This window comes from Motacilla alba, chromosome 1A, assembly GCF_015832195.1.
Source record: "Motacilla alba alba isolate MOTALB_02 chromosome 1A, Motacilla_alba_V1.0_pri, whole genome shotgun sequence".
NCBI classification, from domain to species: Eukaryota; Metazoa; Chordata; class Aves; order Passeriformes; family Motacillidae; genus Motacilla; species Motacilla alba.
In genome coordinates this window covers 29,711,077-29,737,675 of record NC_052031.1, presented here as the reverse complement: position 1 = coordinate 29,737,675, position 26,599 = coordinate 29,711,077, and the positions used below count along the sequence as shown (strand labels likewise).

At 39.2% G+C, this 26,599-nt stretch overlaps 1 protein-coding gene across 2 annotated transcripts in view; it reads right to left on the bottom strand.

Moving 5' to 3' along the window:
* Nucleotides 1-26,599, bottom strand: part of ANO6 (anoctamin 6) — a 71,030-nt gene that overhangs the window by 19,122 nt on the left and 25,309 nt on the right. For both annotated transcript variants that reach the window (XR_005259010.1, XM_038154423.1), the window contains exons 2-10: nucleotides 25,334-25,410; nucleotides 16,744-16,872; nucleotides 8,629-8,694; nucleotides 6,766-7,044; nucleotides 6,293-6,406; nucleotides 4,320-4,435; nucleotides 3,771-3,905; nucleotides 2,356-2,461; nucleotides 1,079-1,139 (exon numbers count right to left, since the gene is read on the bottom strand). Coding sequence is in view for 1 of the 2 variants with exons in the window: in XM_038154423.1 (XP_038010351.1) it covers nucleotides 1,079-1,139; nucleotides 2,356-2,461; nucleotides 3,771-3,905; nucleotides 4,320-4,435; nucleotides 6,293-6,406; nucleotides 6,766-7,044; nucleotides 8,629-8,694; nucleotides 16,744-16,872; nucleotides 25,334-25,410 (1,083 nt within the window). In the remaining variant the exon portion in view is untranslated. The remainder of the gene's footprint in view (nucleotides 1-1,078; nucleotides 1,140-2,355; nucleotides 2,462-3,770; nucleotides 3,906-4,319; nucleotides 4,436-6,292; nucleotides 6,407-6,765; nucleotides 7,045-8,628; nucleotides 8,695-16,743; nucleotides 16,873-25,333; nucleotides 25,411-26,599) is intronic.

Here is a 26,599-nt window from a genome sequence, read left to right as displayed (position 1 = left end):
TATCTCTATAACCATGAAGCTTAACTTCATAATTATTGCTCCTGGAACCATTCTTCAAAACAGGAAGCACAATTTTAATTAAAAAACAAATTGCCGATAAATTAACTCTTGACGTGATGGGAGAGGATTACATTAGTATCAAACTTCTAATAACTTTTAATTTAGTGAATTCCCTGCTGGTATTTTGACTTCAGCATATGTTTTGGAAAAAAACTTCTTTTTGAAGTTGTACATTTCATCTTACATTTCTTTAAAGCAAGAGTTATTTTGGAGCACTTTAGGTCATCATAGGGAAATAAAAATACAATATGTTTTACAAAGAAAGCAAATTTTGTGTTCTTGTCAGCCAATATATGAATTCAAAACATTACATGGGATACATTCTCTGTAGCACTTGGTATGAAGGCCTAACATGGAACTTACTTCCATAATTACTGGATAAGACACTGCAATAAAAGCCAATTAACAAAGCTGCTAATATGAATAAAATAAATTGTTTCTAGGAAAATAAACCTTGCCTAATACCTTGAAAATAGCACCAAGTATTTTCACCTGTGAGAAACATCCTGGTTTCATATACATTTTCTCTGCTAAAAGATAAACCTAGTGCTTGTAACCTACTACACTTTTTACAAACAGCTTCTTAGATAAAGACGGAAGGAAAAAAATCCTGGTAAATATAACAAATTACTATTTTTCAATTGCATTGCGCAGTTACACAGCTGTTAATAGCACAAGCATCTCCCTAAGTCTTTGGGAAAAAAACCCCAGCTCCTCTGACAATATACTTAAGCATGCGGCTGGCTCCTGATGGATGAACATGTGGCAGTCTTAGCCACCTCCCTCAGACTTTTCTTCAAGTCATCAAAACAGAACAGATACTGAAGACTAATTTTTAAGACTACAATTTTTTGTTTGCTTATGATGAGATCCTGTGAATGTGCTTGTTTTTTATGGAACTACTTTCCAGTGAATTCCTAAGTGCTAGCAAATGAAGTCAGTGCAAATTTATCCTTGGCTGATGCTGAAGGCTTGGCCAAAATTAGATAACAAACCACAGTTGTTGAAACTGACTTACCCCATATTCCCATAAATACTGCAAACACCAGTGTTCCATAGCTATCAAATATACAGAGTTTCTGGAAAAGTGGAAAAGAAAAAAAAAGTCTTAAAATCTAATAATCTAAATCGTTTTTATTCTTCTACACCAACCCTGAAGAGAAGCCAGAAGCTGCTTACTGAAAATGTTGATTTTCAGTTTTTATGTAGTTTCATAAACCACCCTTGTGGATAGTGTTTCCTCAATTTCTGTCCATGCACACCACTCTCCACCAAATCAAGGAAATTAAATGCAAAGTTCAGAATTAAAAATAAAAGCCATATATGCATTATGAGGGATAGTAAAATGGTGGGCTATCAAACTTCCTTCCATCTGTTGCTTACTAAGACAAAAACCAGTGCTTCTGCTCTGGGAACTCAGGGGATTTTTAGTACAGCCACTAAGGCCATAGGCACATCTGGTTCTCATAAGCAGGATAACATAGGTTAGTAAAACCCCACTCTGATGAAATACCTCTGTGGTCACTATCTCCCTTTTTTTTTTCCCATTATAGCCTCTTCCCTGCAATCTTATTTCTTTTACCATGTAAGTGTGCTGATGCAACACATTAAAGTTGGGCAAAATATTTTTGATGAACAGCTGAAAAATTGCAGTTTTGGGACTGAATCTATGGAGAGGAATGATGAAAGGCTAACATTAGCTTAGTGAGACAAGGTAATGGGAAAGAAAGTGAGGTTCCTTTTGACAGGAATAAAGAGCAGACAACAGGACATGGCTGTGTGACAGCTTCTGTCATAGCCAACACCAGCCTCTCCTTGTACCCATCTTCTGCTTGGCAACACGGATCAAATTCAAGGCATAGATCCAGATAACTTCTTCATGCAGGGAGGAGGCAGAAATTAGAAATGTCAAAACAAGCTTTAAATGTTTCCTTAGAAAAATTGATTCAGAGTTACTGAATCAAGGCTTTAACTGAATCTTTCCTTCCCTCAAAAAGAAGTACCCCCAAATGAAACCAATTTTCAACTGAAATAATATTTTATTCTCCTATCAAATATTGGCAGCAATGTGAAATAAAAAAAGACTAAATTTTTCATCTTAGATCAATGTGGAGCAATTAATTTTGTTGGTTTTATTTTTTGAAGTTGAGTCACTGTATGAGAAGGAACAATTATTTGCACATCTTTAGCAGTTCTGCAGGACACTAATGCAGGACGAACATTATTTTATATGTAGTACTAGAGAGAGTGCAACTAAAGTTAAAAAGTGTGTCTACAAGCTGTAAATGTAGTTACCTTGGATGATTCACAAGTGATGGTGAGGTTCCAGTAGGTACATGCTTGATCACACTGAGGGCACATTATGATATTACCTCCTATGTTGGGGTCACATACTTCTTGGCTGAAAACAAAACTAGTCAGTCACTCACCAACAGTAAATTCTTTAGTCCTTTTTCACACATGAAGACAGTGCAATAATTTCAGGGAATTAAGGAATAATTTACCAGTGATCTGCACTCAGGAATTCCATGCCCACCCTTTGCCCTGGCAACATATCCCCACTTCAATTCATGGTCCTCGTCTCAAATATGGATGACACGTGAGGAAAAAAATTTCCATTCTTTGCATGTAGCAGTAATTCTCAAAACTGCCCACAGTAAAAATAAAACAGCTCTTAAAAGACCTCGTTGTCTTCAGTAGGAAACCCACAGTTGCATGCTCACACTTGCTACTGTAGCAAGTCTGAAGGGAGAAGGAAGAGCAGCACTGCCTAGCAGAACAAGGAACAGCTGCAGAGCTCAAAGGACTTCCTAGTCCCTGTGGTCTCCTAAACAGGATCAGACTGGAAATTGTGCAGAGGGGAGCTGCTGCAAGGATTCACAGGTTTACAGATCTATGTCCTAAGAGATTGCAAAAGAGCTGCCATCTCACACACACTAACCCAGCATGGTGGAGGCTGGAAGGTCATATAGTTACTTCCTATCATATATCAGGGGGGTAAACATCAGGGAGAGGGCTGAGCTGTTTAAATGAACTATAACTCTGGCAAAAAGCTAAATGGATATAAATTGGGCACAGGAGTGGAGCTGTGGAATAGCCCTTTAGCATGGAATGTGAACACCCTTCAAGGAGGGGGTATACAACTGGATGGTCTGTAGGTCCTTTGACACAATGCCATCATTTTTTTTTCCTGGGTCATTTGGCCATGATTGAATTCGGTTGTGTTCTGATGAGAGAATCTGTGTCATGGCTATGCCTTGCCCTCCAAGGTACCCAAAGCAGCTGAAGGCCCCTGTGCTGTTGCTTCTCCTATATTTTCCCAAACTAGAGGAAAGAAATTTTTAATGTCTTTGGGTATCTAGTGTAAGGATTACCACAGTGAAAATTATGTATCATGGCAATTTGTATTGACTTCTGATTGTAACTCTTTTCTTTGTGTTTCTACACTAGGTATGGTGAACCTCATGCAAAATATAAATAAAATTATGAAATAGCAAACTCCCAGATGCCTATCACTGTAATGGTCCATGGACATCCATTATTTATCTAATGTTTTATGCCTTTGCCTTCAAATCCACTATGGCAGTTGTTCTCGGGCCCTTTAATTTTGCTTCCTTCATTAAGCAGTGTCTTGCAAACCCTGCACAGTCCCCCTGTGTACAGGACTGATCAAAATTGTATGTGATATTAAACCAGGCCTGATCAGGTACCTCCACGTGCAGTTGTCCTTTGTCAGGAATCCATACAGAAAACAGCCAACTCCTACAACCGCAGCCACAGTCAGCATATTTGTGTAAAAGCCCAGCCAAGCAAAGTAGATCCCAATTTTCTCTCCATAGTATTTCCTGTGGAGGAGAAAGGTGTTGTTTTGTTTTTTTTTTCCCTCAAATGCAAGTAAATTTGCATTTCTGTTTCAAATGGCTCTTCATTTCACACATTTTATGCCAACCCATATTGTCATAGTCCTCTGGTTTCAAATTTGGGATTGCAGTAGTATTGGCAACAGCACAGGATAGAATTGGTGGGGGGGAAAGGAAAAAGAGAAAAAATCATGGCTCTCAAAGAAAAATTTTAAGTGGCTGCCTTTTCATAATCAGCTCATCATGAAACCAATCACAAACTACGCTCCTGTGCATGAGCTGATCTGGGTGTATGTATCTTCCCTCAGAACTGACCTGTGTCTCTGACTTCCCCAAAACCAGAGCTATTTTGTAGATTTCTCTTTCTCCCTACTGTAGTCCACTGCCAGTTACACCAACCTGATGAAATCCAGGGGTTGCAGTTTGAAAATGTTTTTAGGATGAGCCCATTCTCTGTAGAGGAGATACCGTTCACTTGGGCAGCTGGGATCAGTCGACAGGTGCCTAAAACTTGACTGCAAAACAGAACGAGCATGAGAAGATGGCACCGAAATCTAACCAGAGCAGCTCATCTCTCATCTCTACAGATGATCTCTATGCCACAAAACTAGAGTCTGGAGTAGCTTTTATACAGTCTTACGGCAAGCTAGGAAAAGGAGCAGCAGCTCTGAGAGCACACCAGGACTCAGGATAGAAGATTGTCAGAAAGGCACTGAATGCTAAAGGAAATGCTGTACATATGTGAGCTGAAAATAACAGGGACTCATCATGAACTTAATCTAAGCACATGTCAGCGTCTTGGCACTTAGGAACAGAAAATAAAAAAGGATCCATTCTAATTAGAGAACAGGACTGAACTAAAATGGATTTTAAGTAGCTTTAACATGCTACACATGCTTCGCTTCAAGATAATACTGTACTAGAATACAGGCTGGAAAGACTGAGGGAAAAATCCAGAGCCTCTAGTCTCTGTTTTAAATTTAAAAGAGAGTTCACATGGAGACAATCTTTGTATTTCTTAGTAGGCTATAAAAAAACCTATTTCAATAAAACCTGTTTTGTTTGAGACATTTTCCATTCTATATCTGTGATGCAACAACATGAGTAATGTTTGTAGAAATCTATCTGCTACTTTTCATTTTCAGCATAGTTGTTATGTATAATTTCCACTGTATAAAAAGACAGTCATTAATTACTAGTCACACTGAGTCCAAATTCCCCATGCCATGATAGAAATATCCTGCAAGGCAGGTTTTAAATCTTTAAAAGGAAACCTTAAAAATAGCTCGTCACAAATTATAGGAATTCTATTCTGTAAATCTTTGATTACTTACAAGAAGCATGGTTTGTCTTGATTCTGCCTTAAAAATTTCTTTTGAAAACCTTGGAGGCCTCCTAAATATTTTAAGCCAAGTCCATGCAGCTGAAGCAGTTATCATTCCTGACCTCCCATGTTCTCAGTGTCTCCTCGACAGAACACACCTTGGACACAGAATGGTGGCTCTGAGGGGGACAAGTTGGGATATTGCAGTTATGCAATAGATAGAATACAGAAAATCAGCCTTTCCTCACTTTGCATTCACAGCCTCACATGGAGTTTTTTCTTTGTCAAATATTCTGAAATCTGATTTTTTTCTCCTTGATTTTTTGTGCTATTGCTAGTCTCAGTATACAAACAATTTTCAATATAACTTTCTTATTCAAATTATATAATTTAAAAAGCTTCAGAAGTGTAGCTGCAAAAGCTGGATTTTTTATTATTGTGAGGTGAAATTGAAACCAGTGAAGCTTTTCTCTGCAGGATTCTGACAACACCTGTGAGGCATTGGACTGGCTGGGCAGAGTCTTCCTATAGAAAACTGAGTCTCATGCATGTATGCTGCAATGTTTGGGAACCAAGGGACTGTTTCTTACTGGGCATGACTTTCACACATCCTAAAATGAGATTTGTAGTCTACATCTTTATCAGCAATGTTGATAGGAATTTTAATATTGGAAAATTGCATACTAACAAAACATTGGTTTAGGACTGATAATGCAGTGTGTCATAGGAGCTATCTCTCAGTCCAGGTGCTTTACTGAAATACATCTCCCAGAAAATACAAGTCTAAGAACTCTCAAGTGAAATATATTGTTTTTCATTTATAGAAATACACTTTTAACCAACAGTGCTTTGGAAGAAAATCTCTTTAGCAAAACCACATCCTATTCTTCTATGTAGATATAATACCAGTCCAGGAATAAGGCAATGAATAGTGCTTCTGTCCTTTGATATACCTAGAGGATACATATATCTAGATATAGTTCAGACCTCTAGATACAGTTCAGACCTCTATTTCAAAGTGTATTTTAGTTACAAGCATCAGACTTACATCATGAAGGGGAAATGCTGCTTTGTAGATCCCAGTGTCCAGTAATTTGTTAATGCCAAACTTTTTCACATTATTTTTTGTTGCATATTCCACACGGGACAGGATAAAATGAACCTGAAATTAAAAAAAAATATATTTTGTGTCCTTGCAACCTGAAAGAAATCATATACAGCTACACCTGTCTCAGCATACAATCAAGTTAAGAAAGAGCAAGTAGTGTAGACAAAATTAATTGCACAGGGTGTACAAACCATTCCAATCCTTCCTTTAAATTCAGGTGGAAGAGAAATAGGATAAATGTAGGTAAAGTTTACCTTCTGGATTGCCCAGGCTATTTCATAAATCACACAGGACTGTTGCATCCGAAAAATTTTTAATTTTTTAGGATGTTCTAGTGAAGGTAATTACACTGATTTGATAAAAGGAATAGTTTCTTTTTATGGGTAAATGCTAGAAATACTCCATGGACTTACAATTCGGCTTCTAGTTGCAGGATTGAAAAATGTGTCTTTGTCTTGGATGTAGAAGTTGGACAAATGTTCCTTTTGAAAAGGGGCAGTGAAAAACTCTTGCTCAGGTTTGATGATATTTTCGTCCACCCTGAAGAGTCTACTGAACCAGTTGAAAGCTGACTTTCGGGTTTTCAGGTCATTGTGTTGCAGGGGCATTTTGATGTGCATAACCTCGGCGTACGTGCACAGCACTTCCCAAGGTGCATGCACTTTCACAAATATAAGTTTCTCATCCACAACCTGAGATGAAAGAATATTGAAAATAAGTATGTAAGCAAAGAACTTCTCATTTTAACAATTCTTGAACTATCTAACATTTTCTCTCTCTTTACAGCTCATAGATGACCTACTCAGAGTTGCATTCATTGTCCATCCCAGCAAATATATCATTGGCTTCTATAAAAGTGCTGACATGAGGAAACACTCAGGCAGATGAAGGCATATAAAGGTATATAAAAAAGACAGTTAAATCTTCCCTAACCGCTTAATGTTTACATCTTTGCAAAGTACTTTACAAAGCAATTTAAGTGTAACACTTTGCCCATACAGGGTCATTAGGACTCTTTTTACTTGTAGTTTGAATGGGCAGGCATGGCTCTGGAGCTGCCAGTAACTCCCCAGCAGCTCAGATGGGAACAGGCTAGGCACTCATGGGTGCTCCTGGGCAACAGCAATTCCAAGCTTCCTAGAGAGAATGGGGCGAGGGAAAGGGAAATAGATGAAACTGCTAAGATAGACAGCATGGGGCACATTTGCTCTCAGTGGAATGCCCAAACCAGCAGCAGTATGCAGTGGGAATCCTGACAGCCACTCCTGCCTCCTGTCCACACGTGGCCTGTAGACCTACTGCTGCCCTGCATAGTGAGTGTCAGCCTCATGAAATTTCCTTATGTAGCTCATTGGCTCAGGGGCACTGGTCAGATATCTGATCCAGCCTGGGGAAATGTCCAGTTTCAAATGTTTTTCAGTCATAATCACAGCAGAACTACTGAAGACTGCAATATGTAAGTATAGCACCAGGTCTGCAGCAGCTTTTCAGACAGCAAGCATTTACTTTTTTTTATGAATGTGAAGAACCAGACTACATTCTTGGACATGCAGCAGGGGCCCTCACAGCAGACAAATAAATACTGTGATGTCATAGATTCTGAGACTAATTTGGGAGGAAGGGGCAAAGCAACTATTTCTGGACCTCACTATAGACTACCAGACAATAACAAATTTAGACTGGAAAAGATTGTCCTGGAGAGGGAGACACAGATGGAGCACTGCAGCCCTGCAGGGTAGGAAGAAAGAGAAGGCATTTGGAGGGGCTCTAATCCTCCCTGCCAGAGACAGCAGCTCTGCAGCTGGTGTGCATTTCCACAGTGATCTTGAACTGCCTGCAGGCAACATCGCAGCCTTTTGAGAAGCAGGGTCATGCGCAGGAGCCCTGCACTGCTCTTCTGGCAGGGGCATTCTGCCCCAGACACACTCTAGCCTCTCACCTGTGCTACACTGCCAGAGCATGGGAAGTACCTCTCTGCAGGGTACAGACAGTAATTTTTATCTTCCAAACTCTGAGCAAACATGACCTATGCAATCTCCCAGCCTCATGATGTAATCTTCCAGCTTCCCTTCTTTTATTTTGCAGAGGAAAGAGCAGACATAATTTTAAAAAGATTTTGCATCAGATCTCAAAGGCACTGCTAATGGAAGAAAGGTGGGCCTTTTTTTCCTCAAGAGGAGAGAAATCTTACAGTGAATTAATACATCCAGTTTCCTTAATCCCACAGGGGCAGCTCTGCTCTCAGAACAGCCATTCACACAGAGAATAGCACTCACCGACCTCGTCGCTTCTAGTTGCAAGCCATTGTTTATCAGGTTTGATTCGTATACTTGTCGCTTCCTCTGATAAAAGATATTGAACACTGTAAAACATCTGTTCCAAATTTCACAAAAAATGTATGCACAGAAAAATGGAATTGCCTCCCAAAACCATCATTACGTTATCTCTATAACACTTGATAGCTATTGTGGTGATACGTACAGTCCTACCTACTAATTAATCTGGATCAGTTTTTTTGTCTGATATGCAATATTGCCCTCAAATGCAATTGGGGAGAACTTACCCTCTCAGTTTCTGGTATATTACAGAGTTGTAAGTATGACTCAGATTTTGAAAATTTGTAAATCTACTCCTGAAATTTTGAACTCTTTTGCCTTTAGTCACTAAGTGAACTTCCTTTAGAAAAGTCCTTTAGAAAATTAATCTTCCTTTAGAAAGTCTTCATCTCAAATGCTTTCCACACCACTTTCCTTCCAGAAACCTGTAACTTTATGCTTCTTTCACAGTAATTATATGAGTTCATACAGTGGTTCAAACTGTAGTATACCAGTATCTTTTAATCCATGGACTGCATCCTCAAAGGAAGAAGCTGAGAGCTGTAGCACTTGTAGAGTCAGTGGTGCTATTCCAGGAGCATTTAATGTCTCCAGAAGGACATAACAAGTTTTTCTCAGTAAAAATCAAATTTGTGGATAATTTTAATTTCTTTTCATAGTTACCAGCACTTGGCAGATAGTGAGTTACAAAATCTTGAAATGTCTTTCCAGTCTTGACTCTGCTTTTCCATACAGATGACCCCCTCCCAAGAAACACAGAAACATCCCCTTTCCCCTCAAATACAAAACGTACAACTCCATAAGGGATTTACAAGAAATTTTGAAACTTCATGTGAAGCAATCAAATTTAAAAGCTATCTGCACCAACTGGGTAGTTTCTCAATGATTTATTTGTTCATGTGAGTCAAGGGTAGCCAGCTCTCCCTGAACTACAGACTGCGTGTCAAAATACCAGCCTGGGTAATGGGGGGCACCTGTAGCTGGGGCTGGGAGCTCTTAAGTGAGCAGTTTGATGGAAGAAGATTAATTTAATGCACTGGGGACTGAGAACTTTATTTCTGTACCAGGTTAGGCTAGAGCTGCAGTGAGGTTCTCAGAGTGACCTGGGCATGCTACTTTCTTACACCCAGATTCCTTTCATGCCACTGGCCAATTTCTTTGTTGATTAATATGTGCTTAAAGGAAATGACATCACCCACTACAGGAACTTAAAGAAGAAGAACCCAGCGCTTTTTGTCATGTGGTTCTCTATAGCAATTCTACCTGCCTTAAGATCTGTGCACAGGATCCAGACCTGTTGCTACTGTGGATGACCAGAGTCAATGAATGACCCTCTGGATAAAGACTTGGGAACTTTGGTAGGTATGAAGAAAGTGGTCCTCAGGGCTAGACTCTAGGATCACCCACTCTGGAGGCAAAAAGATGCTTCAGCAAATGGGTAAAAATCTTCAGAAGTTCCACAGGAATAGGTCAGTTGTATATCCAAATAAGTTTCATCCAGTTCTTGAATATTTTAAGATGGTTATAAGTCCCTAAACAAGAAAATGCTGTTTTTCCAAAACTCTAGCAGGTCTTGAAATTAATAATTATAGAACTGAAAAAAATATGAATAGCCTACCCCATTTATAGTTTGTTATTTCTCAGCTGCAGCAGTTGCATGTGGAAATTATCTCAATGGACTAATTTAATATTTTGTGAAAAAGTATTTTTCTTATCTGTTTTGGGTTTTCTGCCTTTTTATTCCAGAGAACATCACCTTCTACTTGAGCTAAGCACAAGAAAAGCCAAACATTTCAATCTGGTTTTTTTTTTTTTCTCTCATCAATACTTATCACCTTTCTCCTTATTCCTTGCTTTTTTCAGGACAAAACCACAAACCCAGACTTTGATAGCATTCTCCATGGAGGGATCTCCCCATGTCTCAGTAATTCACTTGGCTATTGGAGACAGTATAATGCTGTTCAAATTTTTTTCTTATATATATATATATAAATATATATATATGTGCATAATACAGATATTTATGATGTGTACATTTAATTATCTTTGTTGTACTGGCAGCTCTAACTTAAAATCACTAATGTGAATGAGTGTTTTTTCTTGCAGTAATATATTTTCTTGCATTTTCAATGGATATTCACCATTTCATAGATAATAATGTTTTCCAGTCTCCTTTAAAGCCAAAGGTTTTCAGCCACCTTGGCTTCGAAGTAAACTATACAATGATTTCCTCTGCAATTTTTGTTTTATCAAAACTCAACCCTCTTCCCAGTTCATTAATATACGTAGTACACAACACACAGGAGTTGTGTCACTCTAGTAGTAGCTCTTCTGCCACTTCATCCACCTCTTTGCTTCTTCCATATTCAGGTGGTTGTTTTCAAAGTGAATACTACTCAGTCATGAAAGTACTTCAACCCAAGTTCTGCTTTGTTCCAGCAAATAAAACAGGCAGGGGGCTAAATACCTGTTTGATTTTCTTTCTAAATAGCATAAAAATAGATCCAGAGCAATTCTCATTTGTAGAAGTCTAATACTATTTTTAAAAAAACTTTTAATCAGATTCCTTTAATAATTGATTATGGCAAGGGGTTCCCAAAATTAATTTTGCCCTCAAAATCTTAGATGAATGTTGACAATATTAAGGTTTCTAATAATGCAGAAATTCAACTAGTGAGAAACAAAGCCTCTGGGAGGCTTTGCTAATTAGGGGCTTTGCTATTTTATATAAATGATTGAATTATGTGTATAATGATCTTTGGAGGAGCTAGACTTTTACCCAGAGGAGTCTATAGTGCTTTTGCATTGACTGGGGAATACAGTATATAGATATAATAGTTTATTAGGCTGGAAGATGGAGACCATCCAAAGTTTATTTTAGTATCTGGTATTTTGCTCAGCTACCTGCAAGGCTAAGTTGCAATAATAAAGTAATCATGGTAATGTTGCTGATCTAAATCTGACATAGGTTTGGATGATTGAATGGCTAGTCAATAGACTAAGACACCTAGGATGCATAATCATGCACAGTCTTAGGAAAATGAAAGCAGAATGTAAGTAAATGCCAAGTATTACAGGCATGTGGAAGGATCAGCTTTCATGAGCTGCTTTTTCACCATGGTGCTTTCAATTTCTGATGATTGTCTTGCCAAGTTGAGGAGATTAACAAGATTGTGGGTCTGGAAATTGGTAGCAGAGCAGTAGCACTTTCCCCCCTGTGTGTTGTAAATGGTAGGGAAGACTTGCTTTGATTACAGCGACAGAAGAACGCCTACTCATATATTTGCTAAGTTCCTTTTGTGCAAAGAGAAAAGTTCCCTACCACAATATCCATGTGGGTTCAGGGGAAAAATCCTAACTAAAAAAGAGAGCTTGAATAGCCTCCTCTGCCTTACCTGACAGGCAACAGGTAAATCAGAGTCAATAAGAGAAAGTACATGGGGCCCAAAGCCTCCCCTATGGAAAACAGCTGAAGGAAGTGAAAAGGGTCATTGTAACAATATTAACGGCCTCACAGTTTCTTTGATGGTGTTTGGAAGCTTTCCTCAAAGTCCCAGCTGTCAGCATCAGAAAACTAATTGACTGAGAAGCTCTGCTCTGTAAGCTTCTTTCTCTTATGTTTGAAGACAATCATAAAAATGCGAAGCAGGACATGCTATGGAGAATAAGCCCCCAAAAATGCAAACCCAAAGAACTCCAAATACATATTTTCTGATATACCCTTTGATTTTAAGCCAGTTTCATGGTTTTTTGCAACCTGATCCATGACCACACAGAACTGGTAATACTGCAGTCTAGACCTGCCCTCAACAACAACTTCCAGTCACCCTCTTTGGAAAGAGCCATTTCTGTCTTACAAATGTATGTAGCAACTGCAGAGTAACTCCCTCCTTTTATCTGTCTTCATATTCTTCATTCTGAATTCATATTGTCATCCTTTCTTCCAAAGTAGTAAAATTTGGGTTTGTGATTGCCTTAGGAGCAGAGGTTTTATTTCAGTGAGTTTCTGCTTCAAAACCAAGCCATCCAGCTGAGATGCAGGCAGGTGTGGCCGCCCTCCTCCCAGTGCCAAAGGTCCCTTCCACACTTATCAGACTTCCTGAGTAGGTTGGCTGAGCACACCACAGGCATGCAGAGCCTGTCATTCTCTACTGCCTCAAATCACTGCATAAAATGGCACAGAGATACCCTTTTACCTGTAAACCCAAGTGCTGTTCTCTCACTGCAGGTATGGCACATGCTAAGCAGTGGGATAAGTATAATTGTATAATTCTTGTTTGAAAAGTTACCCAAGCTTATTCTTGGTCATGGCTTTGGTTTTTTGTTTGTTTGTTTTTGGTGGGGGGTTGTTTGTTTGTTTTGGTTTTTTGGTTTGCTTTATTGTTGTCAGTTATCTGTACTAGACAAGTATAGAGGCAGGAACTGTTCATGATTTGCTTATGAAAACAAAATTCTCCAGCTCTGCTGAAGTTCTCAATAGCACTGTACTTAAAAAACCCCCAACGAGATGGGTGTAATATTCTCCATGAGTGATAGTTTCATTCAATTTTGAAAAAAAAAAAAGGATCCATCTATTTCTGAGAAGCACAGATTCCTCCATGGCTGGAAATTAAGCTTTTGCCCACATTCCAATTTAAATTACTGACAGTCTTTCTGTTTATTTCTGTTGGGGGGAAATAGATGGACTAAAATGACATTCTGCATTGATTTATCTTGAATTTACCTTTCTGGCCCTGATCCTTTGACTTTCAACAGTGAGCTCCTTGAGGACCTCCACAGATGAAACTGGTATTTGGGAGCATTCCTGAAGAGACTGGCCATATTTAAATTCTATTCTGATGTTAAGCTCTCCTGACAAATAGGGTAGATAAATTGTAGATTTAAAAGATATGCTTTGAGCAAGAATTTCAATTGCTTGCAAGGTACAATTTCTGGGATCTTCTCCTGGCGGTCTCATTTTTGCTAGTGCTTGCAAAATTAATTGTATACCAACTTTCAAAAGTTTGGAGATTGAATTGAGTTGCATAGTTGAAGCTTACCTACTAGCTTTTGGACCTATAAATTATGTTAGACACTTCCCTGAGGTTGTCATTTCATTAATTTGACTTTGCCTACCCTAAAACAGATTTCAGAAACAGATGAAAATAAGAGAAGCCCCGTAGATCTCCAAGAGCTTCAGAATCCCATATTTTTTTTTCCTTCTATCAAATCATATCCATGTTTTATTTCCTGCTGTCCTCTGAGCTATTTTCCCAAGAATATTGCTTACTACTATAAACTAATGCAGACCATTCCATTACATTTATCCAATTATTCAGAAAAAGAGCAGAAAGCCATTCAAATCCAATACAATGATACTCGCAGGATCTGAGTCTTCTCTTGCTGCAGAAGAACACGTGGATCTGCAGCAGATCTGCAAAGAACCCTGTTTCTCTGAATCCAGTCAATTGGACACCTAGGTTGTGGCCTGATTCTCAAATCCTTCTGTCTAAATTGAGTAAGAATTTGGGGACTCCTCCACATTCATAACGTATCATAAAAAAACACCCATTGCAGCACACAAAGCATTTCCCTTCAGAAATCTACAGATGTCCACCAATCAATTTGAATTCTGAAGTGACTTCCACATCCTGCAATTGGTTGGGGTGCTCTGTGTGTCAGACAGATTTTTTTCCCAGTGACAAATCTCTAGATTTCACAGACCTGTAACATTGCACACAACCAGAAGAAAACTTGCTCCTGACTCCAGTGACTTGAGGATGTCACCCTACAAGAACAGACTTCACTTAATCTTTTATATTTCAGTAAGCTGGAGTTTCCAAATTCTGCACACAATAAAGCTCTGGAGAATACCTCTATAAAACAGTCAGGGAAGTCAAAGAAAGAGTAGCAAGGGCAAGGAACTTATCCATGCTTAAAACACCCTGAATTACACAAGATACTACTTATAAAATTTGGCATTTTCAGTTCATCATTGATTAGACAGTGATGTATGCAGTATTTAAAACTGATTTTTCATGGCAATGCTCCTTATTTAGGTTGCATTTCATCACAAGGGTGGAAGACATTTGTCTCAGAAAAATTACAACTAAATAAACAACAATGTTAGCGAAGAGAAGCTATGAAGTAGGTTATATGCCAACACTGATGAAATCTAAGCATATCTTGGGCAGCACCAAGCCACACCATTCTGGGAACTGTAGTAGGCCAAAATGTTAATTTCCTCCCTGGAATTCTAAGGATGTAAAGCTGCACCATAAATGTAATCTTAATTTCAATCTCAGATATAAGGTATACGTGTATAGTCCCCCTGTCGCTCCAGTTTCTACTTAAGCATGGAAATACTGGTTTTGGCTTCCTTCTGACACATCCCAGTCACCCTAGGCTCGTGTGTCACTCTCCTGGCTGTACTCCTGTCCATACAGGTTTTGTTGGCCACTTTGCTGTCAGGCTGCACAGCTGGCTTTTGTTCAGCTTGCTCTCCATGAAAACCACCAGAGCCTCTTCCACAGAACTGCTCCCCAACTGCTCAGTCTTCCCCTTATCTGGTCACTTGTCTGATATGGTCTTGTCCTCGCATGTGTTGCATGTAGGTAGATTGCTTCCTCTTCCTCAGCACACCACAGAGCCAACGTGGCTGCCGATCTTTGTGGAACTGAGACCTTGGAAAGCAAAGTTTTTATGCAAGCACCTACCCACAATCTCCTGGTCTAATTATTAATGGTTTCAGTCTGGCTAATGTCTTAACATTAATGCTGCACTGAAAATACTACTCCACTGCTCACATTAATTTCCATCACTACTTAGAAAAGATGCTCATTATATTTGTAATATATTTGGGCAATGGCCAAGTATTACAAACATAAATGTAAAATGCTAATTGATAAAAACAATTCTTTCCAAAGGGGCAGCTTTTTTCTCTAATTACCTCTTTCAATTAATTTATATTACTGATCCTGTGATCATGTGTAATACAACATCCACCCACGCCATGACTCCCTCAAACCCTACTAACAACATTCCTTATGGCTGTCCTGTTAATGCCAACAACAACAACACTGTGTAATGAGTATCAACCAACTTAGCTACAGGCCTTTTTACTCCTACTCTTCGATTTCCTAACTGCAAATTATTATTTGTATACGAGCTGCTTTCAGTCATATCTTTGTCCCTGCCTGTCTCTACCAGAGGCTGCTGCTGGAACATGGATTATTACTAAATCGGAGGAGGATGTGGGTGGGTGGGGGAGTGCAGATGCCAAGGGAACAATCTTATGGATGCTCATTTCTCACACAGTTCAGTGGCATGGCTGAGCTCATTTTTGTGACCCTGTGTGCCATAATGAATGTTGTCCTCTGATGGAATTGATGAAATGATTAAAGAATAATACTTAATCTATTATTGTGCTTCATTGCTAAGGAGCTATGGAGCTGAGGATGCTAAGGAGCATCAAGAAGTCACTGGCTTGAGTCAGAAACTTTGCAAGGTCTCTAGCAAGGGCAAAACTGCTGAAGTGCCAAGGGAAAGAATTATACAAGAAAAATTCTGGTGGCAGATGTGCAGTTATTTCCCTTAAACAACTTAGTTATGTTATCAGAAGTCAGCAGAATATCAGCAGCTGTGTTCGTAACTGTAATCTGGAGCAACTGGTCATCCACCTCCTCTGGGTTCCCTGAATACTCTGGTTTTATTACCAAAGTCCATTAGGGGCCTAATTGAATCACTGTAGGTACAGAAGATTTTCCCAGTGTGAAGATCGTGGTGTCTAACTCTAACCTGACACCAGCATTTTCCTGTTCACATCTTTGAAGGGTGGCCTCCCAGGAGGATGCTCTGAGGACACCAACACACACCAACAGACACGATGTGCAGTGCTCTGCCCATCTACACAGCAACCTAGTGGCTCGAGCCCTGTTTCCTGCTCAGTTTGATGGGCTTCAGTCTCCCAGCTCCCAAGAGGGCTCTGAGGATAAGGCAAAGCAATTGCTGTTCTGGGTGAGGGCACCATCCTTTCTGCCCACAGCTCTAACACCTAATATATGAAAAATAACTTACCTTTTGCTTTTTACGATCACTCCTCCTATGAGTCATTTTTTTACTTTCATCTTCATACACCAAAACAAAGTCAATTCTTCGCTGCCCATCTTTGAAGAACAAGGAGTCAGGCTTATCATCAAAATCCACCTGAAAGGCAGGTGTATAGGTTAATATGAAGATCTTTACTTGCTAGTTCCTTACTTGCTTCCCTTTACACAGTATTTCACTGAACATAGAAATTCAACATAAATCAGCCTTGTGTAACAGGAAGCCCAAAATTACAAAGTTGCACAGAGTAAAATGAAGAAAAATAAATTATCCAGAGGAATTTGTCAGGTCTCTGCATGACATCAAATCAACAGAACCTTGACCTAACTTTGTTCTTTAAAAATGGTACATTAGCTTTTCATAATGAGAGAAGCACTGGGACGCAGCACCAGTACGAAATAATGCATCTGTCTAGTAATTTGTACACCATCACGGACATATCATTAGATAGTTTGTCTACAAAACTGTTGTTGCCTGATGGAATCTCAGAATTAGTTCATTCCCATCTGTTCCCTTACCTGAACAAATGTAAGCATCTCTGCTATTAATAAAAAAACAAAAAACAGAAAAAAAAAAGCAAAAGAAAAAGCAGTAGTTTTATAGTAGATTCATGCATGCTTGTACTTAAACTCACCACTGCCAAGAGAACAAAGAACATGGTCAGAGCAGAGATGAGATCTCCAAACATACACATAAAATGTGGATTTATTTCTCATTTTATCTGCAACAACTCAGCAAGCAAAAACACATTGTTGTGTGCCACACATCCATCATGTTATAACAGATGCCAAAATCAAAAGTTTTAATATATCCATAAGCCATTATCTAGTCCCTGGAGGAAAGGAGGATTGATTGTCATATCCACTAATAACATCTTAATGTGTTATTTCATGCGTGAAATGATACAGATCCTTTGGTGACAGGGAAACCTGAACGTTTGAATAATGATTCTGTAGTTTCTTAGAGTACTCTGGGGGCAATATCACACATTACCAGCCCCGTCCTTTCAGGTAATATACAGCTGTAATGTTATCCAAATCATGCTATGGAATGTGCACCAGCCTCTCAGGTACTTGGCCAAATCCATCCGTGCTGCTAACGGAGGTGGTGCCACGGGAGTTGACAGACACCAAAAGCCTGAAGTGGGACTCAGCACAGCATTAGAGACAGGAACATCTCCAAAGTTGGCAAGGCTCCCATACAGAACTGCAGAGGAGCCTTGGCCTCCAGCTGACTGAGCATAGAGGGCTAGCCAAGCCAGGATCAGATCAGGAAAAATGACACAGAATAATCTCTTGCATTTGCTGTGGATGTGGCAATGATTCCCAGATGTCCCATCCTTAGAATTCCCCTGTCAGTTTAGACCAAATTTCGTGAGACGTGCCAGATCAGGTTTTGGAGGTCTAGGATGTCTGGTCCACAGAAAGACCACGGAAATGTGGTTATGGTGTCAGAAACCCAAGCAGGGCAGCCTGAAATGTTTGTTCTTCAACTGTGAAGAACCAAGAAGAATGTCAGCCTTCAGTCAGGAACACCCAAGTTCTAGGGAGATATAGTGTTTTAGGAACCACGTGTCAGTTTTTCCAAAACAAATTTTCTCATGGTTTTTTTTGCAAAGCCTCTCCCTGTAGATTATTTTGTAACTGTTTATTGGCTGAACCAAAACAGGCGACCAAGATGTGTCTCCCTGTAATTATGACAAAATTTCCATATTTTAAATAAACTCAGGGGAGTTTAAACTCACAAATTTTTTTATGTTGCATATGCAAAGGCTAGAACCTGCTGCAAAGAGGTCTGATTGACTTAGTTGCTTCAAAAGTCTGAGCAGATTCTTGAATAGAACAGTTTTCTTGGAATGCCACCTGTGTGTTGGGATTTGTGACAAACCTGACAGCAAGCAGCTGCTGACACGCATACACATATGGTCAGTATACACACATTCTGCATGTTAGTTTCACAGCCTGGGATAGGATTTAGAGACTACTTAGGCAGTCACCAAATCAACATACAATTGTTTACTGTGAAAAAAGTTTTAGGAAAAAAAAGGCAATCAGTTTTCAGATGACATCACCAGACCACAATGACACCGAGTATCTCTATCAGCCAAAGCAAGTCACAGGTGTGAATTTCTAAATTCTTGAGAGAGGAAGATGGCATAGTCCTATCAAGAAATCAGAATTGGCCATGACAAGCTTTTCTCCTGCTGAGGACTAGTCACAGGTGTAAAACACAGCTTTGCTGCTATAATTTCCAGTCTCATTTAAAACATAACCAGGATGATTTCATGTTGACAAGATTTGCTATTGGGAGGAAAGCACCAACAACAGCCAACAGCCCCTCTTGGGACACAGCCTGGGAGCTGCTGCTCTCCCCTGGGACCCCTGCAGTCTACGATGGGCTCCGTGTTGCAAGGTGGAAACACAGGGCTCAGATCCTGTGAAAATGAATAACAAGGGGAAGGGTTGTCACTGCATAAAGCACTAGGTCTTTTAACTGGGCTTTTTCCTCTTTGGAATCTTAGAAATATCATTATAATAACTTCTGTTTAAAGACACGCAGTTTAGTTGTGAAAGTCAAGCACTCAAAAGCATAAAAGTAGTAATAGCTTTAACGTTTTTGTCACTGCAGCTTTTAGCACATTTTCTGGTCTGACCTGTTCTCAAGATAAAGAAAGACATGGAAAAAAACAAACATCAAATCAAGTTTTGATAGAAGAGGATTTGATGGTAATTTGTGTTTGCACAATTTCGCTGAGTAGTTTTCCTTTAAATGTGGTCTTTTTTAAGCTTAAAAAAGCAGTGATAACTGGTTTATCGATAATAATTTATCATATTAAAAACTATATATACAATAGTTATAAAAAATTATAAAATAAAATCTGCCTGTTAACCAGCATTCTGACTGATCAATCTACTTACATAAATGTTGTCATTGACGTGTGTATAACTATTATTGTATGCATACACCTTTATCTCTCTTTTTCACACACTATGCACATATAAATTGAATACAGCTGAAAGATTAATAAATATAGGACTGCATGAATCCAGATACACAGAAGTTTATACTTATGGAGCTAACTTCTTATATGTAATCTCCATTGCTTTTAATCACAAGGATATTGTTCAGTTGGCCTTCCCATAGACACTTTATATATCAATAAAATAATAAAGAATTGACTCATGAAGCCTGAATACTTAACAGATCAAGATTTTGACCTACACAAATAAATTGTTATATAGCTCATAATAAATTAAATATTGCTCAATTAAAATCATGAAGTAAAATGTAAAAGAGAAGGTAATAGCAAAGTTTCCAACAGCCACATTAACTTACATGTGTGGTGTATTTTGTAATCCCTACTGGATAGCTGGTAATGAAAAATCATATATTATTCAACATAACTACCCAGGGAAAAACAGGACTGGAAACCAAAAAGATGTAGTGTACTTTGAAGTTAGCATTTCCTTTGAGACAATGTTTGTTTTGGGGTTTTTTAATATGTAATATTTTTTGACAGTTTTACAAATGTTACTATCATACCAATGTACACAAGCTTGCATGCATAGACAAATTAATGGGGCTGAAATTTCAATATATAGTTTTTTAAAGTATCAGTAGCAAATTATAGCCCCAAATAATGAACAGGCCCATTGGCACCTCTTCTAAAACACAGGACTATTTACTGCACTATTTAATTTTTTAGCCTTGGCATAAACACATTTTTAAGTACTGATGGAGGCAATCAGTTGTGCACTCCAATGCTTTAATAATACTCTAATGGACAGCAGGTTAATACTGATTAACACCACTAATAAAAAAAAAATATATCTATATAGCTGTGAAATACTAATTATACTTAGCACCCAATCTGCAGCCTTTAATAACTGTCCAAGTGCTGTACAACCAACTGCTTGCCTACCAGGGAACTATCAATTGTTTTTTTAACAGAAGGACTCTGAAGGAGAGAAGGACCTGGCCACAAATAAAATTTTTTGTAACACTGAGTTTACACTTCTATGGGTTAGCCTAGAGGCAGCATGGCCCATGTGTCCATGTGGCTGTGCCTCTGTTTCAGTTCAGAACAGGTCAGATCAGGTGAGCATCACAGGCTCTTCACTCCAGGGAACGAGACCGGAGAGCCTGTGGCAGCCAAAAGCCCAGAAATGTGCGTAATGCAGACACCACCTCCTCAGCAGCAAATGCCTTCTCCACTGCTGGGGCCCTCACTGCCAGCAGATGCACACCCAGGTGGTGGGTGTGGGATCCTGCTGCAGATGGGAAGTGCTGCACTGGTGTGGTCACACTGAAGGAGCAGACCATAAGCAGTTCTCTGCCATGCACTCCCCTTCCCTTACACACCTTATATTCCTGCTCCCTGAGTGTGTCCCCCTGTGGCCACCTTGGCAGAGGAATAAGGAGCTTCCAGCCCTCTGGTAATCCAGCACAAGCCATCACCAGCCAACAGCACTGGATCTCCCAGACTCCAGGACACAGGAGCACTTGGAAAAGGGGCAAGTGGGACAGGAAGACAAGCTTGCCCCAGAACAGAGGGCTAAGGGAACTATTTTGGCTTAAAATGCCCACACCATGGAAGGTCCCCTCAGTGCCTTGACTCAAGAGTTCGTCAGGAGGGAGACTTCTGGATACCCTCCACAGGTATAACCAGGCTCACTGGTGCCTAAGGGAGCTGCTGTGTCTCACTCTGAGAGCTGCTCCTGTAGCCATGGCTACACGCGATGCCTGCAGCAGATTGAAGGAGAACAGGCAGGCGGAGAGCTCCTTTCAGCAGCAGCCCTGTACCAGGGAGGAAAAATGGTTGCACTTCCAAGAAAACTGCCTCACTTTTCCAGGCTAGTCTAGGCATGATTTAGTTAAATATTCAGTGGGGATAATGGTGGGATGGGCAGCACAGAGAGAAGCATGAAGAAGAATATGTGCACAGGAATTGCAGCTATTTATTGTTTACTATACCCTGAACAAGCACAGTATTGTAAGCTGCATTTTTTAAATAACAAGAGGTTCTGCAGAAATTATTTATCTAACTGGAAGAATGAAAGAAGTGCTTTACTTTGCCTGCAAGAGCCTTTGGTGTGACTGTCAATAGCACCAAATGTAATCATTACTGGAGGGATAAACTACTTGTCTGCAACCTCCCATAATTTTCAGATATGCTTCAAAATAGCATCCTGCAGCATGCCAGTGAATAAATCAGTACTGGGAAAGAAGAGAGCAGAGCAGAGCCTGTGTAACATTGCCTCTGCTGATAGGCACCTGCAAAAAATCCTCCCACGGGCACAGAGACAGGCACACGGGGGATCTGCAGGTTGCACTTCAGTTGTGGGTTTTATGAAGGAGAAAATTTCAGAGTGACTAATTAGGAGCACAGTTGTTTCTCTCTGTCTGCTTCAGGAAACTTTAAAACAAGTAAATAAAAAGAAAACAAACTATATTACCAGGGTATCAGGAAACATAAGTATTTATAAAGGAATTTGAGATCATCTGAGGAAAATGTCACAGAAATACAAAGTTCTTCTTACTATCACAGCCATAGGAAAAGATTTTTTATTGCTTTAGGTTCTGAGCAACCAATAGAGACAATTTTCTGACATTAAGACCAACACAAGCATTTATTTCTGGATTATATTGATATATGTAATATGCAAGATAGTACTGGAAGATGTAATTTATTTGCATATTGCATAATAATGTTGGTCTGTCTCTGGAGAACCATAAAACTGCTGTGCCTTTAATATTTTTCTTTATTATTCATATTTTAATAACAACAGAGGACTCTTTTTTTCTGTTTTTAGCAATAATGAGAATATTAGCAAACACTTCATCAGAATAAGGTGTTTTTTTTCAATTCCTCAACACTCAAAGGAATTTCAGCTATGTAACAAATTGAAATAAACTGAGACTAAAGAGAAGCAGAAAAAATATGGGGTGTCACTACAGTCATGCATTTTTGTCAGCAGAAAGCAGCTGGTAACTGGCCAGGCATTGGGATGCCTTGTCCCCTGAGCTAAGTTTGGACCAGACACCCACTTGACTTCCTGTCTGAGCGTCAGGTTGCTGCTGGCTGCAGGAGGAATTCCAGTCACTCCTGATTAGAGACCAAATGGCCTTACTTTTAAAGAAAATGAAGTGAAGAAAGTGCTCACTGAGAATCTGCTTTTCAGCAACTCCCATCTTCCATGGGATGCAAGAGCAGGGAATTTCATTCTTTTGAACTTCTCAGAAGCCTTCTTGCAGAAGAAATTGTATGTGAGGGGGAGCAGTAATAGAAAGTTTGAAGAAGTTATCCTTCTCTCTGCAGATATTCACTCTCAAAAAAATCTTATTGTTACATGCCAATTCAAATTATCTACCTGCAAAGGAGATAAGCTGTAAAATGAAAAATGAGCTGGAAAAGCCTTGAATTAATGTTGTCTGTGCAGTTTTGTCTTCCTTGTACCTGTTGTTTATGATACCTTATTAAATTCTATATTTCTATGCTCCTTGTAGTAGCTATGGAATACTCTTTATTATCGTCTTCATGTAATGTCTGGTGGGTTTTTTGGTTGTTCTTTTTTTTTGTTGGTTGGTTTTTGTTTGATTTTTTTGTTTTGTTTTGTTCTTCTGGTTACACCTCATCTAAATAGCTCAAATGCTTAAAATGGGGATTTCCTTCTGACTATGCTTTTGGCATTCTCATAGAATCTCAGTGTTTTGCAAATGTTGTGAAACTTAATTTTAAAAGATCCCCTAGGACAGAAAGCAACAGTATAACTCTCATTTAATGGTCACAAGGCATCTAAACATCTATGCCAAAACCTGTTCACTGTCTCCTAAGTTTGGAGTCACAGCTTTATACAGCAGGACTTTTTTCCAGAGAGCTCAGCAATTCTCTCTCTTCAAAGAGCAATACACTCAATTCCAGGTCCACATGTCATTCTCTTGCAAATGCAAACAGGGCCACGGATGTTCTCCTTTGGCACTCAGGAAAAAGAAAATCTGGCTGCAACTTTACAAGTCTTGCACAAAAATCCTTTAGCAGGGGTTGTCCAATTATTTAGGACTAAACTCAGTTTTTCTAGTGGTAACAGCCTTTCATTCCTTTGCTGCAATTTCCTGCCACATATAAAGCTTTATGAAGTACCACAAACAATACCCTCGCAGATTTTTGGTTTTTTGGAGATAATTGTCCTATTCATGTGCCAAATGATGCAGGCATCTTGTGGCAAACTTAGCATATGATCCTGTAATTAGAGAAAGCACCATAAGAAGAACAGGACTGTTTCTATTAGCCAATAATTTACTTAGTTTTGGCTCCTCAGAAGAACTTGTAAAATCAAATCAAATTTCCAAAATACTTCCATTGCAACACATGATCTAAGTTTAGACAAAAGACACAGCACTTCCCTTCTATTCAACTGTTTCAGGTCAGGCTTCCTCTTCAGTCTCTGCTTCTAGCTACAATTAGCCCTAATGCACTTAGCAGAGGTTCAGCAGATGTCAGTTTTATCTTTCTGTCTCCTCCTGCACACTGAAACTATCTAGATCAACAAGCAGGACTTGACACAGAAGGAGCAGTGCAGAGATGCTGCTAAAACTGAGAAGAAACTACAATTGCTGGTAAACACGAGTAACCAAAAATAAAAATCAATTTTTACCATCAATTTTCAATAGAAATAAAAATAAATTCTACCAAGACTGTTCAGAAGAGACTGTTCTAACCAAAAGGTATACATCATTCCAGCTGTTTTGATGCTACTTCATAAAAATACATAAAAAAAATCAATGAACCACAAGGAGACTCTAAGAAGGATTTTTATAACATCGAAGTCTAGGCACTCAACTGGGAAATGGAAGCTCTTGACTGCACCTCATGCTTCAAAAAAATTTAAACAGCTTCAAATTAACACCTTTCTGCAAAACACAGGGTCAGGGAGGTGAGGATGTCCACCTCCCAGAAGGAAACTCATTTCCAGTTACTTTGTATATTGATTTCTTATGAGATCTAAGGCAGGGGTTCTTGAGCTAGAGCCAGCAGCCTTTTAGCTGCAGAAATATTAGCTGAGCTGGGAACCTGGAACCTTGGACAAAGGGAATGGACAGCCCAGGTCTTTCTTTTTCTTGTCAGTTCAGTCTCTGGAGTAAGGAATTTCTTGGTGTCTCCAAGCTTTCTTAGAGCTTTTTTGGGTATGTGTGTAAATATGTAGGGTGTGATCAGAACTACTTATTCTTGTATACACACAGAGAAATCCTAGGCATTTGTGAACAAAATTCCATAGAGAGAGGAGGTGTATGTATATATATACGTTTACAGTGAGTTTATATGGGTCACTTATAATTGAGTCCAGTGCCTGTGACAACCTGTGCTTTCAGATCTGAGCCAATTACTGCAGGTACCTGTAGGGAAATGAGGATAACAGAAACTCAGATTTAATCACAGAGATGAACTGCGTGTGATGCAAATGCAAAGGAATGCTAGTCTTCTGGAATAGCTATTGGACTGCTGCATACCTACAGGTGAAAGTTTTACAGGTATTCAGAGCTAAAGTAAACAGGTACCCACCCATTCAGGAGTATGAAGGTTTTGCTGGTCCGGCACAGTTCCATAAGTAGGAATAATCACCTGGTTCAGTTCCAAGACTAAAACGAAACATAAAAATTGAAAATAATTTAGCATTTTTTTGTGGTATGGATTTTTCATGGGTTCATAGTTTTTTTGGGTTTTTTGGGTTTTTTTTAATTAATGCTTTGTGGAGAAGCCAGTTTATTGCACTTATTTAGTGCTCAGAAATGGAACAATTGTGTGTCACACTTCAGTTACAATCAGCAGGTGGCAAGAAAGTGAAACACCAGGATGACAAGGTAGTGCTAGGAGAATATTTTGGCAGCGATGCATCCCTACAGTGATGCAAACAGCATCCCTTTGCTAGTATTTTACCAGTCATTTAGTGTTTCAGAAACTCCATGGACATTGCAGCAGAAGTTTATTTTTCAATGAATAAGGGTTCCAGAACTGGCTCCCGCTGTGCAAATAACCCCAGCTCATGCTGGCTGTACTCGTCAGGCAAGAACAAATAACAGTAGCAAAGAATTCTTCACAAGGCTTGGAATGGGCGTTATACAGGCTGTGATACTGTAACAATCACTCAGTAACACATAACCTAAAAACACACCTACAACTTCAGTGGCTATTGATGCCCCAGCTACTCCTCATCAATACCTGTTAGAAACTAACAACCTGGAAAGGAAATTGGTTTCCTGAAAATACAACATGAACTAAAAATGACTTTGTCAAATACTCTACTGCATGAAGCCATTATCAAGCACGCTGGGAACACTGGCTACCAAATCAAGCCCTGGATAACACACAAATTCATCCTAATAAAGCTACTGGAAATAAGGTATGGAAGCTCTACCATTGCTGCAAGGTATTTGCAAGGTTTTGTTTCTTCACAACTATTTTTGTTTCTTAAAGAGAAGTCAGATAATATCCTGAGGATGAAGATAACATCAAGTAGCTGAAGGGAGCAGGCTGCTTACTGCCTATGCATGGCAGGCAGATGGATCCCATCTGTTATTTTTAAATCCTTAAATCTGAGATGTATCTTAGTTAAGTCTGCCCTGCACTGAGGAAGGGCCATGGATAACACAGGTACCTAAATGCCAGTGTTGTCTGGAAAGGATAGCCTCAACCTATCAAAAAGTACTATAATACTAAAAGATCATCTCCAAACTCTAAAATAATTGGCCCATAGTACTTTTAGAATAGTTCAACACCCATTAGATACAAAGTCAGGAAGAACACAATTGATATGCCTGGTTATGTTTT